Source organism: Cuculus canorus, chromosome 2 (assembly GCF_017976375.1).
Source record: "Cuculus canorus isolate bCucCan1 chromosome 2, bCucCan1.pri, whole genome shotgun sequence".
In the NCBI taxonomy this organism is placed as follows: domain Eukaryota; kingdom Metazoa; phylum Chordata; class Aves; order Cuculiformes; family Cuculidae; genus Cuculus; species Cuculus canorus.
The window spans coordinates 91,043,870-91,059,348 of record NC_071402.1 but is presented as its reverse complement, the minus strand read 5'-3'; the positions used below and the strand labels follow the sequence as shown (position 1 = coordinate 91,059,348).

Sequence of the window (15,479 nt, the reverse complement as noted above, 5' to 3'; positions counted from 1 at the left end):
CTATGTGCATTCCTACAGCTGCACTGTGGTCCAGGCGAGAAAAGTATCATGTAGGAGCCAGGGCAGATCCGATATAAACCAGGGTGATGTCGTGCTTCAGAAACTTGTCGGCATGCTGCAGAGCCAGTATCATGACTCCCACAGTCAGAGTAACTCAAGTGAAGTTAACTTCTATAACGTTTAATAAAAAGGCACGAGCCATCCTGTGCCATCTTTTAACTTCCTTTATGTGTGAACAAAGAAAAACCAAGAAACACTGTACTGAATTGCATGTACGAGCAATGCTTCAACAGCGCCACATTTTAACACCTCTGCCCCAGTGGAACAGTAGCTTTCTCTACCATTTACCTCAACAGAATGAACGTACAACTAGGAGAATATAAAGGGAAAATGGGAGATGGCCTGCAGACACTTGTACAAACAAAGTAGTTCATTTTCTCATAATGACCGTTTTACCTAATCTAGGTCTAAGTTTTAAAAACCAAAAGTGTCAAGAAATTGGCTGGACAGAATCACAGAGCAAGATCTGAAGGTCAACATAAGTAACAATGAAGGGTATAATAATCAGGGCAAGCATAGCTGGGGGAAAAAAACGCATGACCAGTACAGTTCTCTGCAACTACCAAAACTGGAAGCTGTAGAGCATCCAGAATAGAAGTTATTATTTGTGCACACAAACTCATGTGGACCTTCTGTAATTCTTTCAGGATAAGAAAAGGAAAGCTCTTTCTGCATTCTAACACAACTTTCAAAGAGGGAAGTACTTGTGTAGCTTTAAAATTGATGGCAAGAACTTAAAAAACCCCCCAAATCTGTATGTCTACCATGTTAAAAAAGCAACACTGCTTTCCACAAGCAACATAAGAAGAAACGTACCCACAGGCACTTGCCTATCCTATAGCCATCCACGGATGAAAACAGGGCTCACAAACAGGTGCAACTGTATCTCAACTGAACACCCTTGCCCTTATCTGCGCTTGCAGGTAAGCTATGCTCAGCATGCAGACATGACTGCTAACACAATAAGCAGCAGCTAGCACTCTGAAAGAGCCTGTGTATCAACAAATCCTGGTCATCAGGATCAGGCAGGCATGCTAATAACCCGTTTCAGCTCAGCCCTCTTTCCCTCACGTATTCCCTTTTACAAGAAGCAGACAGCCTTGTGTTTTACCCGTTTTCTATTCTTGCAATCGAGCTAAGTTATTCAACATCATGTGACACTCCACACAGTTTCACATGAGAGCGTCACTCCCTGTGTCCATTCACTATCTGATATTTTTACCCAGCTGCTCTGGATTCCCAGTCTCCTCACACAATGAGCTCCCTAATGAGAGCTGACCACTCTTAGACCAGCATTGGACTTGCACTGCTCTTCATTACAATAGGCATTGTTTCCTAGATCTCTTTCCTGAACAGAAACTACAGAAAGCACTTAAAATGCAGTTTTGGTCAGCTTTTGCAAGCCAGCATACAGACAGATGCTCAACCCTCTGATTTTACTTCTCCATTTCTTCAGTAAAAGGATGCAATCACTAACTTGCTTGCATATCCTCTCCTCTGCCTTATCAACATTGAGTTGCATTGAACCACAGCATATTTTTGGTCCTAGCATTTACCAGAGCTGGATTTCATCATCACCAGTAGGCTCATGAAATTGCTCCTGCACTGAAAACGCTGCTCACAGAGATCAAGATTTGGTTCCCAGTTCCTATCAGCAAGACACTAAGCTAGTAGCTTGCAGAGTAGAGCAGAGCAGAGCAGGAAAGTCAGCGAAACTGGCAGTGCGACACAACTGACCCTCGTGTGCCTCCATCCTTGGCTATAACAAATCGTGTAGCATTGACCCTGTTAGTAACTCTAGCAGCAGTTCCTACCTAAACTATCCTTGCTGGTACCATCTCAAACAATGACTAAGAAGGGAAGTCAAGGTATAATGCGCCAAACCAGAGCTCAAAGAGGTTCATGAACATGTCTATGCTGGATTCTCTTTCTCTTTTTCTCTCTCTTTCTTGGTACTCAATGACTGTGCAGGATACAACAACCTCAGAATTACCCAGCTGCATTAAAAAAGCACTATGTTTCATACTTTGAAGTACTAACAAGGAAGAAGGCTTATCTATGTGCACACCAACAGTCGTGACAGAGATGGAAGAGTTCATGCTTCAAGTTGCTTCCAGTAAGAGTAGTGTCAACTACTAGGAAAAAACTTCCCACCACAAACCGGTAGTTTTGTCTCACAGGTAATATCAGTTGCAAACAACATTTAGTTTTCAAACACATTCACTCTCGTAAGTTTGCCATGTCACTAACACCCTCTTCCCACAAAAGGCTATCCATGAGTAGACAGCAATGTGCTTCACAAAAATGAAGTCAGCAGGATTATTCCCTACTACATAAGGAGAGAAAAGATAGAAAGTGAATTCCTAAAGTTGCTTAAGTAGGCATTGGCAAAATCTGGAAAGAAACTTAAGGGGCTTTTTCTGTTGTTTTTTTTTTTTTCCTTTTTCATCCTGTACAATGTGCTTTCACTCAGTTACATTGCTGCTTTGTACACAACTTGCGTTTCGTACAACTCTGTTCTGTTGGTACTAATGATTAAATAACCTCTGTAACTTTAAATAGATATTAGTTTGTATTATTGGCTATTTTATCTCCCTAAAAGTGATGCATAGAACTGCCCTGAAAAATAGTGATTGAGCAATAAATGTAACGTTCTAAGTAGCTGGAGTTATTTTAACTCAAAACCCACTTCTTTTTGTCTTGACTTAAACAGGGCTGCTCATGTACACTCACTGAAATCATTCAAGACAGGGATACAGATCCAGTTGCCTTGCAGAGTCCCACCACTGGAAATGGGGATGTGCTGGTCAAGGGGGAAATCTGGTGATCAGCCTAACTGAATCAAAAGCTGCACGTGACATCTTGTAAAACAATTTACCCGCATAGTCCAGGAGACCATTCCTAGGGTATTTAAATTGTCCGCTCCTTCTGAATGAAACCAGGTCACACCAAGACATAATGATAGCATTTCAGACCTGAGAGTGTTTTAGAAACAAGAGCTCAGAGTGGTTACCTTGGTAAAACTGATGGCAGATGACAACAGACACCAGTGGTCAGGGTGTCCTGACATTTTCCACTCCAGGACCTGAGTTCTTCTTTTGCTATGCCTGTCACAGATCTAACTGTTCAAGACAACAGCTTTCCACGGTGGTGTTTAACCTCTAGTCAATTTGATTTTACAAATTTCAGCAAAACTTGGGTAGGCTGTTTTGAAGAACAAGGTAGACTATGAATGGCTTTTGCTTTTCTTTGTTTTGAAGTTCTGCAGAAGCACATTACCCTGGGGCAAGAGAACTGCTTTTGCTGTCCGTGTGAAAATATGCCTGGGATTTGGCAAGTTACAAAGCTTAATATATTATACAACTGTTTGGACATGCTTTGTAAAAGGTCAAAAAACTTAATCTACCCTGAATCCATTCATGGCAGCAAGCACCTACTGGTCCTGGTCACCAGGTCAGCTCAGTGACTGAGGCAGACAGTGCCTTTCACACCCCGCAATGTCTATTTATTTATTGTCTCCAATAAAAACAAATCTCATAGCTGAAGGCGATGCCACACTGAACCAAATGTGATCATTAAGAGCAGGCTTTTACCATGTTTGAAGTGTACAACTATCCTTGCCGAGAACTGATGCTGAAATATATCTCTAAGAAAGGAGGTAACTGCAACACTATCACCACCTCCCTTCCTCTTCCTCTCCTCAGGAAGATGCACAGGCATCAGAAGCAGCATAAATGTCTCCTTTCTGCTGTGAGGAAGGAAAAATTAAAAGATCTCTTACGTGTTGGTACAGGGAGTACTGCAAGAAGCCTCCTGGAGGAGTAAAGGAAATATAAAGAAATATAAAATATGGTCCAGTTACAGTGAAGCCCAACAGAGGAGTTTTACAGTGCATGTACTTTCTTTAAAAGCCACACGTTTAACTTTAAGCCTGTTCCATTGTACTTGCCAAAGGAAAGAGGAGAAACCTCACATAGCGCCTCGAGAGGTTTCTCGCCAGGAAATCCTCATGTCTCCTTTGCTTGCACTGCTGATGTTGCACAGAGCTGTCTATCAGGCGACCTTTACAAGCACATTACCATGTCTGACAGCAACCCTTCACCACAAAAGTTTCCAGAGAAGTTACCCTGCTCCATGAGGTTTCACATTTTCCCTATTGGCCGCACAGTGTTTCAGCGCTCTGCTAATTATATCAACACTCAGATACAAACTCTCCAAAACAGACGGTGTCCTGAGGCCCCAGCTGCAGGCAAACAGACGTCGTCTTTAAATAATCCAGGTAGAGAGGCGAAAGGGGTCAGAAAGCATCCCTGGGCCACCTCCCACTACTAATGGGGACTTGCAGACAGCCTTGCTGGGACCGGCTCATGTCACTAATTAGGGTGCAGGTCTCGGGGCTTCAAAGGGACAGAGACTGACCAGGGCGGGTAATGCCCTGAAGGAGATGCAGTGCCACAGCCCATTGTCAGCAGGACAAAAGGCTCTATTATTGCTTCCAAGAGCAGGGCAGTTCTTACCGTAATTAAGAGACAAAGATGCACGATTTAGGATTTTACATAATCAAGCGATACTCTCCCAAGCGGGAGCCCCTCTCACACAATCAGTGGCTTAAGCATTGTTTATTCTACTGCAAGTAAACAATGAGGTGCTCCCCCATCACTCCCGCCTGGGGCTTTACATGAAAAAGCAGCACTGGGGAAGGCAATGCGGGTGTCTTTTCATCTGATTCTGTCCAGTTAACCCCGTGATTTAAAGTTGTTCATTTGACAGTATCTGGAAGGGTAGTGGCCCACCCTGTAAATTAGCAGCTCCCATAGTGATCCCGAGGCTACCAGACAGCCTCACCTTTTCTGCTACTTAGCAGAGAGGGGCCGGGGCAGACAGACCCTCTGGGGGTGAGAGGATTCATTTACACAACAGCAGTACAAAGGCAGGATTAAAGGATCACAAGGAAGCCAGGCAGAAGCTCCTGCACACCTTAGCACTTTGCTGCTGCTGGGAATGCATCCCTGAAGGAAGCTGGTACCACTGCCAAGGCAATGCACACTGTGCATCTCTCCAGAGAATATGTCTGCAATCATTTTTATACTAACTACTGGGGGAGCACAAAGGAGTTGGATGTGTGGTTTACAAAGAAAGGCACGGCTAGGCAGATTGAGCATCAGTTATTTTTGGTCATGACAAAACTGTCTCTGCTGGGCTACCTAAAGCGGTAGCTGCAAACCAACTGCCAGACCCAGCTCACCCAGCTCTGTGATGCACAACATCCGATACCTGCCTCACAGAAGTCCTGATCAAGTGACTCTGCTTTTACAATACTGGCAATAAAAACTGACTGAGAGCGTTCTGCTCCCTGCTCTTTGCTCACAGAACAGCTGCTGCACTTTTTTATTTGAACTCTGTTCAAGGGGAGTTCTTCCTCCTTGTCTTCCAGAACAGGGAAACACCAGGATCTGATTAACGCCTAACATTTTGCAGTTTCTTCTCCTGCCACAAACACACCCACACACATGTGCCCCCTGCTCTGATACTCTAGTAAATATCCTTTTCTTCACCTCTTTCAATCAAAAAACCACACTCCTAAGCCTCACTAAGAGAAATCATTTCAGTCACATGAGCTCAGGACTGAGAATGGCACATCACATGAATCCTACAAACAGCCTTGCAGAACTCTGGGAAACGGGATTACAGCCCCAGCCTGCCAAGGATTTTAACCTATTTCCTTTGGGATGAAACAGTCACCTTAACAGCAGCCCAGACTGCTCTGCTTACAAGAGGATTTTCTGCTAGTTGGACCAAGCAGACAGTGCCATTTGACTTGTCTAGACTAGGACAAAAGGTATGTTTCAAACCAGATAGGCAGGGCAAGTTGCATTTGTATATGTTAGCTGACCACAGAGAACCACAGCTTCCTTGTCCTGCCCTACGCCCACTGACATGTCTTAATTTGCTAAAGCAAATATTCATCAAAACTCCCCTCACCATAGTCTAGACAAGCCCATAAAGACCAGCATCCCAGCACTAGCCCTAACTTGCGCCCATGGAGCTTGACAATTGTGGCTTTGATTTAGGAACATATATTAGTCTTTGTTGTTCAACACTATCAAGGGCAGCAAAATCCATTTCAGGAGAATATCATCCAAAAGCAAGTCTCCTAATCTTGTATGAAAGAAAGAGTTGTATGAAGAGGAACAGCATGTCTGCGCAGCCAGTATCTTTCTGCCTTGCTGCAGGAGAATGCAAAGCTGCCAAGCTAGAATGGAATCTGTTCTATTACCTTTCATCTACCACTCCAAGTGAAGGAATCTACCTCTCCACACAGGTCAATGGCATGTAACTTTGCAAAGAGATCATTTCCCCACAGAAGCTTCAAAATGAGGCTAATGCCAGGATGAACCTAATAAGGCAGTCATTTTCTTCAAAGCATAAAGTATATGGCAAAATTATCTTAGACTCCCTCCTACGGGGGCTGCAGAGCTCTCACCAGAGAACAACTGTTTCTGTTTTGCTCTATAATGAAAATTTACTTAATTTACTACAGAAACAGCAAACTCCATTTAATTAACTATTCTTTGCTGGACCAAGTTTAAGAAAGAGCCTTCCAGCCCCTTTTCCTAATAATTATAGCACTTAGAATGCTTTAAAAATGGTTTTATATGTATTTATCAACATCATCTAATTTAAAAAAAAATGGAAAATCTAATAGAATTAATCCCATTTAATGGAATGGGATGGCTCTGCTCCATGCCATTCTACTACGAAACTGTATTCAGGAGAGAGTGTTGGTGCTTGAAGATGCTGAATTCTGCACCCTTCTGAAGAGATCACTAAAGTCCAATGTCCCAAAGTAAGCTTAAGACACTGACAAGCTTCTCCAAACAGACAACTTCCTTTTCTAAAATAGCAGCTTTTCTACATGTTTAAACAAGATTTGTAGTATCTCTTTTACATTACAGAATTGTTTAGGTTGGGAAAGACCTTTAAGATCATTGAGTCCAACCCTTAACTCAGCACTGCCAAGTCCACCAGTAGACCATGTCCGTAAGTGCCACATCTACACATCTTTTAAATAGCTCCAGGGATGGTGACTCCACCACATCCCTAGGCAGCCTCTTCCAGTGCTTGACAACTTTTTCACTTTAGTGATATTTCTTAAAATCTAACTGAAACCTCCCCTGGCCCAGTATCTTCATGTATCTGGCTCTACATTTTTCTATGGTAAGAAACAGGAAATAAAAAAGTATCAGGAGTCCCGAAGGAAATTACTTGAACTAAAAGACAACACCATTGCACCTTCCCAAACAATTAACAACTCATTTTCTCTCATGAAGGGAATCTGGTTTAAGCCAAAGTCCAAATCATTCTCTAACCTCAACAGGCAGAAAAGCATAACACATTTTACGGAAAGTGTGGAACCAGAAACTTACCTATCTTAACTCATTCCCATAACAGACAACAAAACCCTTATATCTGACCACCTTTTTCTACCCATGCAGAATAAGATTTAGATACAAGCCTATCAGACTTTTATGAAGTTTTGCTTCACATTTTAAGCATCTTTAGTTTAACTTCTTAAAATTTCACAATGTTGGCATTTTACAGTTTCATGTAACAACAGTGATGGGTTTGGAGGCAAGAAAAGGGTGCATTAACTTCTAAAAACACTCCCAGCTATTAATTGGCAAGATTTCTTGTATTTGCAAAAAAAAATTAAAATGAAGCCCTCAGCACCCCGGTGACATAAGATGAGGAATAAACAGTTAAAAATCTGTTCAAATCACAAAGCAGGGTCAGATAACAGTGCAGAAGGATGAATGGCTCCTGCCCCTCCTCAGCAGGCTCCCTCAGGCCACCTGGTGATGAAAAACACTCTCAGGACTATTTCTTACCTCAGCGAATTATCTGGATGTGTCTCCATGTGGGACTCCAGCCCATACTTGCAAAAAAAATCTTTGAAACACACTGGACAATGATAAACTTCATCCTCAGGCTTCTTATCCCCTTCACCAGAGTAACCATCCTCGACAACCTTCAGAAAGAGGGAAAAAAAACCTCACTAGACCAAATGTTACAGAACAAACCAAACAAGCAAACAATTTGAAGCCCTCCTCTTAAAAACGAAGCAGCAGGTTTCATCCGTAGCTTTGCTGCAGGCAACCAGGAATGACTGATTTCGGCAACAGAGGGTGAGCAACAGAACCTCCGTGCATGTGTGAGAATGTGTGTGATGGGAAAGGAAGCTCAGTAGGAGATGAAGTATGCGGCAAAGTCACAGATACTTCAATTCTAATGAGAAACTGGGATTTGAACAACTTATAAACCCATATGTTTATATACTCCTGAACTAGCATTTCTCCCCCTTCAGAAAAACAGGCGAGTTGTGAGCCTCAATTATTTATGCCACTGAGATACTGCCAAGTCCTAACTCAAGTGGTCCAGGGAAAAGCAATGAACATCTGCATGTTTTCTACAGCACTTTTCTGATTACAGGGAGAAAAGCATGCACAGAAAGAAGCGATACTGAGCTAAATGGAACTGCTACTAGCTTGCCATTTAGAGATAGCAAGTGGAAGGAGTCAAGTTAAGTTTGGCAGCCAGCACACATTTTGCATAAAGGACTGAAATGCCCTAAAATATTTCATAAACAAAACCCTAATGGAAATGTCTATCCTTCAAATAAATATCTTCTGTTTGTTCTTACAACTCCAATAATGCAGGATTACACTACTGTGAAAAGGAAATGTACTACAGATTTTTTTTTTCTCCAGATCAAGACAAAACCAGACTTAAGTTGTTGCTGCTTTTGAAGTAAATATAATTTTTTTAAGAAGTTCAAATCACTATTCTGCAAGACTACAATGCAGCAAATAAGAGAAAAGAAAAGCTAGGGAAAAAGCTGCAGCCGCAAAAGAATAATTTATCTTCGTGTCATCCAACATCAATTACCTAGCATAAATCATAAGCTAGATGCAAAAAAAATTAAACAAAAAAGAATTTAAAAAATTGAATTCTTTCAGTCTCTGAAATTGGAAATTCATCTTCAACCTTAGACAACAGTGTTGGTTACATAGGAAAAGCATGGCATCTTAAAATATACACATGGCTGTAACAAGACAGGACTTCAACATTTCTATGCTAACTGCATGAACACAACAGTTGATGGTTTAGGAGGTAGTCAGGAAAGTCTTCTGCTTCATGCCCCATAAAGAACCTTTTTTGCAGGTGTCCTTTCCTCTCTGTCCATCTCGGCATCACGATTAAACTTCCGTTTCGTAGATAATCGCCTGCGCTTCAGTGGCGATGGGGGAGTTGTGGTTGCTGTGCTGTTTGGATCCTTCTCATGAATCTTCATGTGCCTGAGCAGGAGGAGGAAGAAGACACTGTCAGCAGGCAAACTGGGGCAGAAGGTCCACATAAATTTTAATGCTGACACCATTTCTAAGGTTTGCCTTTAAAGGATACCAGCAGAGATCCCATGAACCAGACCGTGCTTCTGAAAGACAGCTGGGGCACGATCCAGCATGGCCCCTTTGCAGCGCCCCAGATCGTACAGGCCCACAGCAGGGAGCCTGGCAGCTCTCCCCCATACCCAGACCCACAGCACCTGCCCTATGAGCCTCGTGCTCACCTCCTGTCATCCAACAGGCCCTGATTCTGCCTAATACTACCTCTCAGTGCAAAAAAAGCACCCCCTTCTTCACCCAGGTGCCCTTTTACAGCTTCATAGTACGCCAAATGGATCACTACACACCAATGTCCGAGCAACACTTCTTAAATACGTTTGTTTCCTTCACATCCTTAACACATTGGTGCACCTCAATATCAAATTTCAACTGCAACTTTGAAGTCAAGATACATCTGTCATACTGCTAAGCTGCAGCAGGTTTGGCTTGCAAAACTCCATATTACCAAAGCATGAACACCAACCTGCTTCCCCAAGAAAACAACTACTTCCAGTCACAAAGACACTGGGAAGTGGAAAGGGACAAAATGGCTCAGGAAGCAATCTCATGAATTTCTGTACAGCTGACTCACTTGCCTCTTGGGTCTTCTGAATCTGCAACCTGAGCAAGACACCGTCGTCTGGTTCAAGGGTATTGCTCCCATGCTTCTTTTTCTGAGTACTAACAGCTCAAACTGTAAACTTCCCTGTCTAAAAATTGCAGGGCTTGCAGCTTCACTTCAAAATCATAGTGTTTTTGAAAAAAATCAAACTTAGGCCTCTACATGCAATGGAAATTTTTGCTTGAAATAGGTAGAAATGGGAGTGCAGGAGAGAGCCACCCTTTGTCTCCAGGGCTGACTTCAAAGCAGCACAAGAGAGACAATGTTAATGGCATTTGCGCACATCCTTCAGAAGTCACACCCCCAGCTCGGCTCAGGACCATGCCAGTTAGCTTGACTGCACGCTATCGTGTCCAAACATGAGCGAATGCTGTAACCTAGGCAAGTCTCCTATGTCCTCATAGCTGCTAGGGTGTTATGACATAAAATCAGTTTTAGTTTTGGATGCCAAGGGCACAATGCTCCAAGATAACACGCTGGACCAAACTGACCCACAGGCAGACTCCACTGGAGCTGCTAGGAGGAATGTCTCCTCACCCAACATTTATTTTTTTAACTTTTCCTTTCACAATCTCTAAAACTTTAAAAAAAAAAGAAAAGGGATCTAAATTACCATCTCAGACTACAGCCAGGCTTCTGAGGGTGTTATGCGGTAACAGCCTCAAGCCAAAAGCAGCACACGTACCAGAGCTGATGCAAGACTTAAAATGGCTGTTCAGCTACTGCCTGCTTTCAATGCCTGGCAAGGGCCAAGTCGTCAAGAGGAAAAATGTGGCTTCCTTAGCTCGCAGTAACCCTCACTGGTCACACAAGCAGTGGATGGGCACTGGTGGTACCTGTCAGTCACACTGTGGGAGGTTCAAGGAAGAGAGAGCATCTGTGTGCAGATGTGCCCTGCAGGTTGGGCACAGCATCGTCAAATGATGCTAAATTTGTATGACCTCTTTCCCTGACAATTGCTCCACTAGGAGCAGAGGGAAGGTTGAAGCTCTGACGTTCTGGCTCTCACCAGATTCAACAGGAACCAGGGAGAAGGCGGAGCACTAACACAGCCTCTGCTGTACAGTGCCGTCCCCGGTCCCTGTCCTCTGGTAGCCCAGCCACCATAGGCACAAAAGGTAACTCATTTATCTGCATAAATTTAGTGCTACCTGGTCTCACAAAATCTACAGGGGAAGTGTCTACAAGTATTGTACCCCTCATCGTCTTTATTTTCTTTTTGATCTTGATTTTTTCCCCTCTTATGGCACTGATATAACTTCTCGTTATATAACTTAGATATAACTTAGATATAACTTCTCGTGTTAGCTAAGTCAATCCCAGAGCTTCCTAAAGGTGATGGATCACCAGTGTGAGGAGCAGTTTCCTCTATTCACACAAGAATAAGGGAGAATAAGCCAGTTATTTGTTCAAAGGGTTTCTGTCCACAGTGGTTGAACATAAAAAGCATCTGGGAACAACAAAATGTAGTATTCAATTTCACAGGCAAAGCAAAACCTGGGAGGTGGTTTGTTGGTCTTCTTTTTTTCCCTATTTTTTCTTTTTGGTACAGACTTCTTTCCAGTTTTGATGAGCTCTTGAAAGTGAGACAGAGGCTTTGCATGTGCCTGTCCCTCACACTGTGGACACACACACACACGCAGTCTGCATGCTTAACCTTCTGGCATCCTGGCTGATGCATATTACTTGGCCAGTTACTTCTCAGAGAGCAAAAGCAGTCAAGCTAAATCACACTTACCCAGAAAACAAAGAACCAATTAATCTGCTATGCATTAAGCTCCTATTTTCTTTTAAAGCTCCTTTCTGCCAGTAACAAGTACACAAAACTCCTGTTTAGTAGCTACCCAAGCAAAACAGCTTCCTCAGCATTGAGTTCTTCCCTCCTGCCGTTTGTCCACCTATCAAAGTCCGCCTGTTTCAACGGAGCTGCTCCGACTTGAGAGGAGTGCAATGGCACATCCACAGCATACCAGGAAGAGAAACTGCTGAGACATCCGGGTTAGTGCCAGTCAGCCTCGAGCCTCTGCCTGGCATGACCTAACACATGCAAACATATGGTCTCCTGCAAGTTCTGAAAGCAGTCCAGTCGTGTCTGCAACATAACATATGCTAGTAAGGCATAGTAGGGCAAGTGATGGGGCTTTGCTGTGTCTGGTATCAGTCACCGGCTGCCCCCAACTTGCAGTTCTTCCTGCAACTTTTGCCATGCCCTACAAGCAAGAGCAGAATCTGTACCCACAGCAGGGAATGTGGTAATCCCTTCAAGTTTTAGTTTTGCATGTTTGAAAGGAAGCAGCCCAAGCTATTGAGCTATAAACAGGAAGACACCCTGACTGCACCTTTGACTTTTACTGTGCAGGTCAAATATCACAGCCGTTGTGATAGCTCTTTGCATGTGATCATTAAAGGAAAAAGAAAAATCCCAAACCAAAGCAGCAGGTTCCAGAGTTCTCAGAGTCACAACCTGTCCACATTACAGCCAGCAGGTTTGTTCCTTTGGCAGGTTAAGCAAGTTTCACTACATCAAGCCAAGGGTGGAGAAGAAAAAGATTACTAGACTACAGCCCAAGATAAGCAGGAAGATAAAGCTGAGCAGTACAAAGGATAGACACAATCTTCATCTCTTTTACTTTGCAACATGGATGTCATTCTGCCTTGAGAAAACATTTATCACCCCAACTGGGGTTGAACTGCAGCAGATGCCAAGTCACATCCACATCCACAACCTTTCTTTTAAAGTTAAACACTCCCTTCACCAAGGCTCCTCTCACTTAAAAAGTTTCCTAACTATAATTAGGGGAGGGGGAAAAGTATTTGTGTTGCCTTATCCTCCTTAAGAAGAGTTTGCCTTGATTAAATCTTACATGTAACACTGAAAATGCTTGACCTCACCATTTAGCCTGCCAAGATACAAGGAGAACAAGAACAAAACTATGCTTAGAAGTTATTTTCCCATTGTGACTATAACAACGTATTTTGGCCTGACAACACTGGCATACTTTGAATATGAAAGCCAGGCTCATAAGTCAGCATCTTACAGTGATAAAGGAAAATGATATGACATTCATCAGTTCCAAAAAATAAAGATAAACACTCAACACTTTAAGTGAGAATGTAGCGCAAAAAAAGAAGGGCAAAATCAGGACATGCACAGAAATGCTCACATTCAGCCACAGACACAGGTTACAGTAACACGTGCCAGCAGCTCTGAAGTGACCAGTACTGCAGCTCAGAAGAGAGCCAGAGCTACAGTGAATGAAACTCAGCTTTTTTTTCTAATTTGAATTAATGAATTGTGGCTCTGAGCCATCCTACAGTGCAACCCAAGAACAGCAGACAAGCTTGAGATGGTACAGAGCCCTGAAACCTGCACTTCATATGGTGGTGGTTAGTCTTCCCAGCATGCATACAAGTACACATACACTTCGACAGTACTGAGGATGGAATGCTAAAATGCAACCATGATAAATGGGATGAAAGGAAGGAGATAAAAATTTGAGCTTAACACTAGGGAGGACTCCCTGGGACTATGTGCTTGCTAGCCTTGATTACCTCTCAGAGAAAGTGACGGAACTCTATTTAAAATGAGACCAGACAGAGAGCCAGTTGCAAAGAACAATCCTGAAATGGAAAGTGGAAATTAAGTATTTTCCAAACAAGGTCTGATCCACCTCTGAACTAAACACTTAACATTTAAGAACTGCTATGCAAATAACTTGCTACATGCTATGCTTTTCACAGCACAGCTGTATGTGAAAAAGCTCTCCTCATAATCTCATCCCTCCCCCTTGCAAAAGGAATTTCACAGGTGAGCCAAGAGGATCCAACTGTGCTACAACCATGTGCCAGTCAGTCATCTTGACAAAATCACATTTTTCAAGTGCTTGACTGCCTTTCATTCCATCTTCCCCATGAGAATCACCTTCCGCTTCCCCTCTTCTGCCAGAGATTTCCTCTCCCCTCTAACAGTCACGTGAACAGGATGACTAAGATGATACTGCACGAGAATTCCCCCAGCTTCTTTCTTTTGTTTTCTTTAATAAAACAGTTGGGCAGAAAAGGTTTTCAGCCACACACTGCAATGGAGAGAGTGGTTTCAGAAGGATGAATATTTCACCAGAACAGTAGCAAGTGAATACTTCCCTACTTTACATTGAAGAAGAGACTTTTGTAATAATAAACAAATGCAGAACTCAAGTGCCTTACTTCTTTTTCTCCCCGAGGATGGTTTTGGATCAGTGCCTAAAGGAGGTGACTCATAGGAGGGAGGAGGGGGGGAGAGCGAGTACTGAAGTGACATGCAGCTCCTGCTGGTCACATCCCAGTCTTTACCGCACCTCCAAAAAGGACTGCTGTATTTTCTTAATGCCAAGGGGATTTGCATGTTGATCGTATAAGCTTTCTGGAGGTCTTGAAACCGGGCAGCCTACAGCTTCAATGCCAAAACCAAAACGTGGGCAGGTTTTGACTGGCTGGCTCAAGGCTAGAACAAGGAGTCAAACCATCCTGAAAGAGCCAACTGCAAGATGCAGCTGCTCCCACAGCTCTGAGTCCCACTGAATTATGAACAAAACCAGGAGCTCCTGCTTTGCATGCAGATAACCCAATCAGCGCCACTTTGGCTCTTGGAGAGGAAGCATCCCTCAGTATGCGTGGGAATTCCTCACCTGTAACTCTGGGGAGAAAAATCACTCTGGATTTCCACAGCTGCTGCTGCTCTCCACATCCCTAAGAGAGAGGGCCTGCCTAGCTCAGAGACCTGGGCAAAAGGAAAGCGTGGAACAAAAGCGTGTATCTGCAGCCTCTGAATAGGTACCAGGGTTAACCCTCTCCCTTATAACTATGGCAGCACAAGCACTGCTGGCTTTCAATCAAGAAAGGTTTATGCCAGGTAGGTCTGATTAGAAGGAGCAGCATGTCCAGAGGGGGAGCAGCAAGGAATTTCACTGAGACCTGGTTGGGAAAGTCCCAGCATATAAATCAAGATTAATTCTTGAGCACAGGATCCAGTGCATGTATAAACACCCCCCTCCTCGCTCACATCTCCATGCCTGTGGAAATGAAGTGGGGAGGCCAATGAATCCGGGCATTATTAGTCCAGAGAGATCATCTGACAGTATCAAGTTCAGGTCCTGGCTTCATAAACCACATATTATTCTGAGTTTCTCCACTTTACCACTAGATGTACCCTACACTATGCTGTATTGCATGTGGCCATTCCTCACCTCGCTCATGATTTCAGAGCAGTTCAGTATCAAAATCAAGGGGATGACATTCATACATTTGATACATATCAAAAGACAAGGGAACCAAACATCCAGTCATTGAGAGACTAAGAATAAACCCCACTGTTT

General features: G+C 43.3%; 1 protein-coding gene across 6 annotated transcripts in view; it reads right to left on the bottom strand.

The window, feature by feature from the left end:
- The window catches only part of RREB1 (ras responsive element binding protein 1), a 125,628-nt gene that overhangs the window by 32,801 nt on the left and 77,348 nt on the right, over positions 1-15,479 (bottom strand). For all 6 annotated transcript variants that reach the window (XM_054059740.1, XM_054059738.1, XM_054059743.1 and 3 more), the window contains 2 exons: positions 9,272-9,416; positions 7,950-8,089 (listed from right to left, as the gene is read on the bottom strand). In XM_054059740.1, the coding sequence (XP_053915715.1) occupies positions 7,950-8,089; positions 9,272-9,416 (285 nt within the window). The remainder of the gene's footprint in view (positions 1-7,949; positions 8,090-9,271; positions 9,417-15,479) is intronic.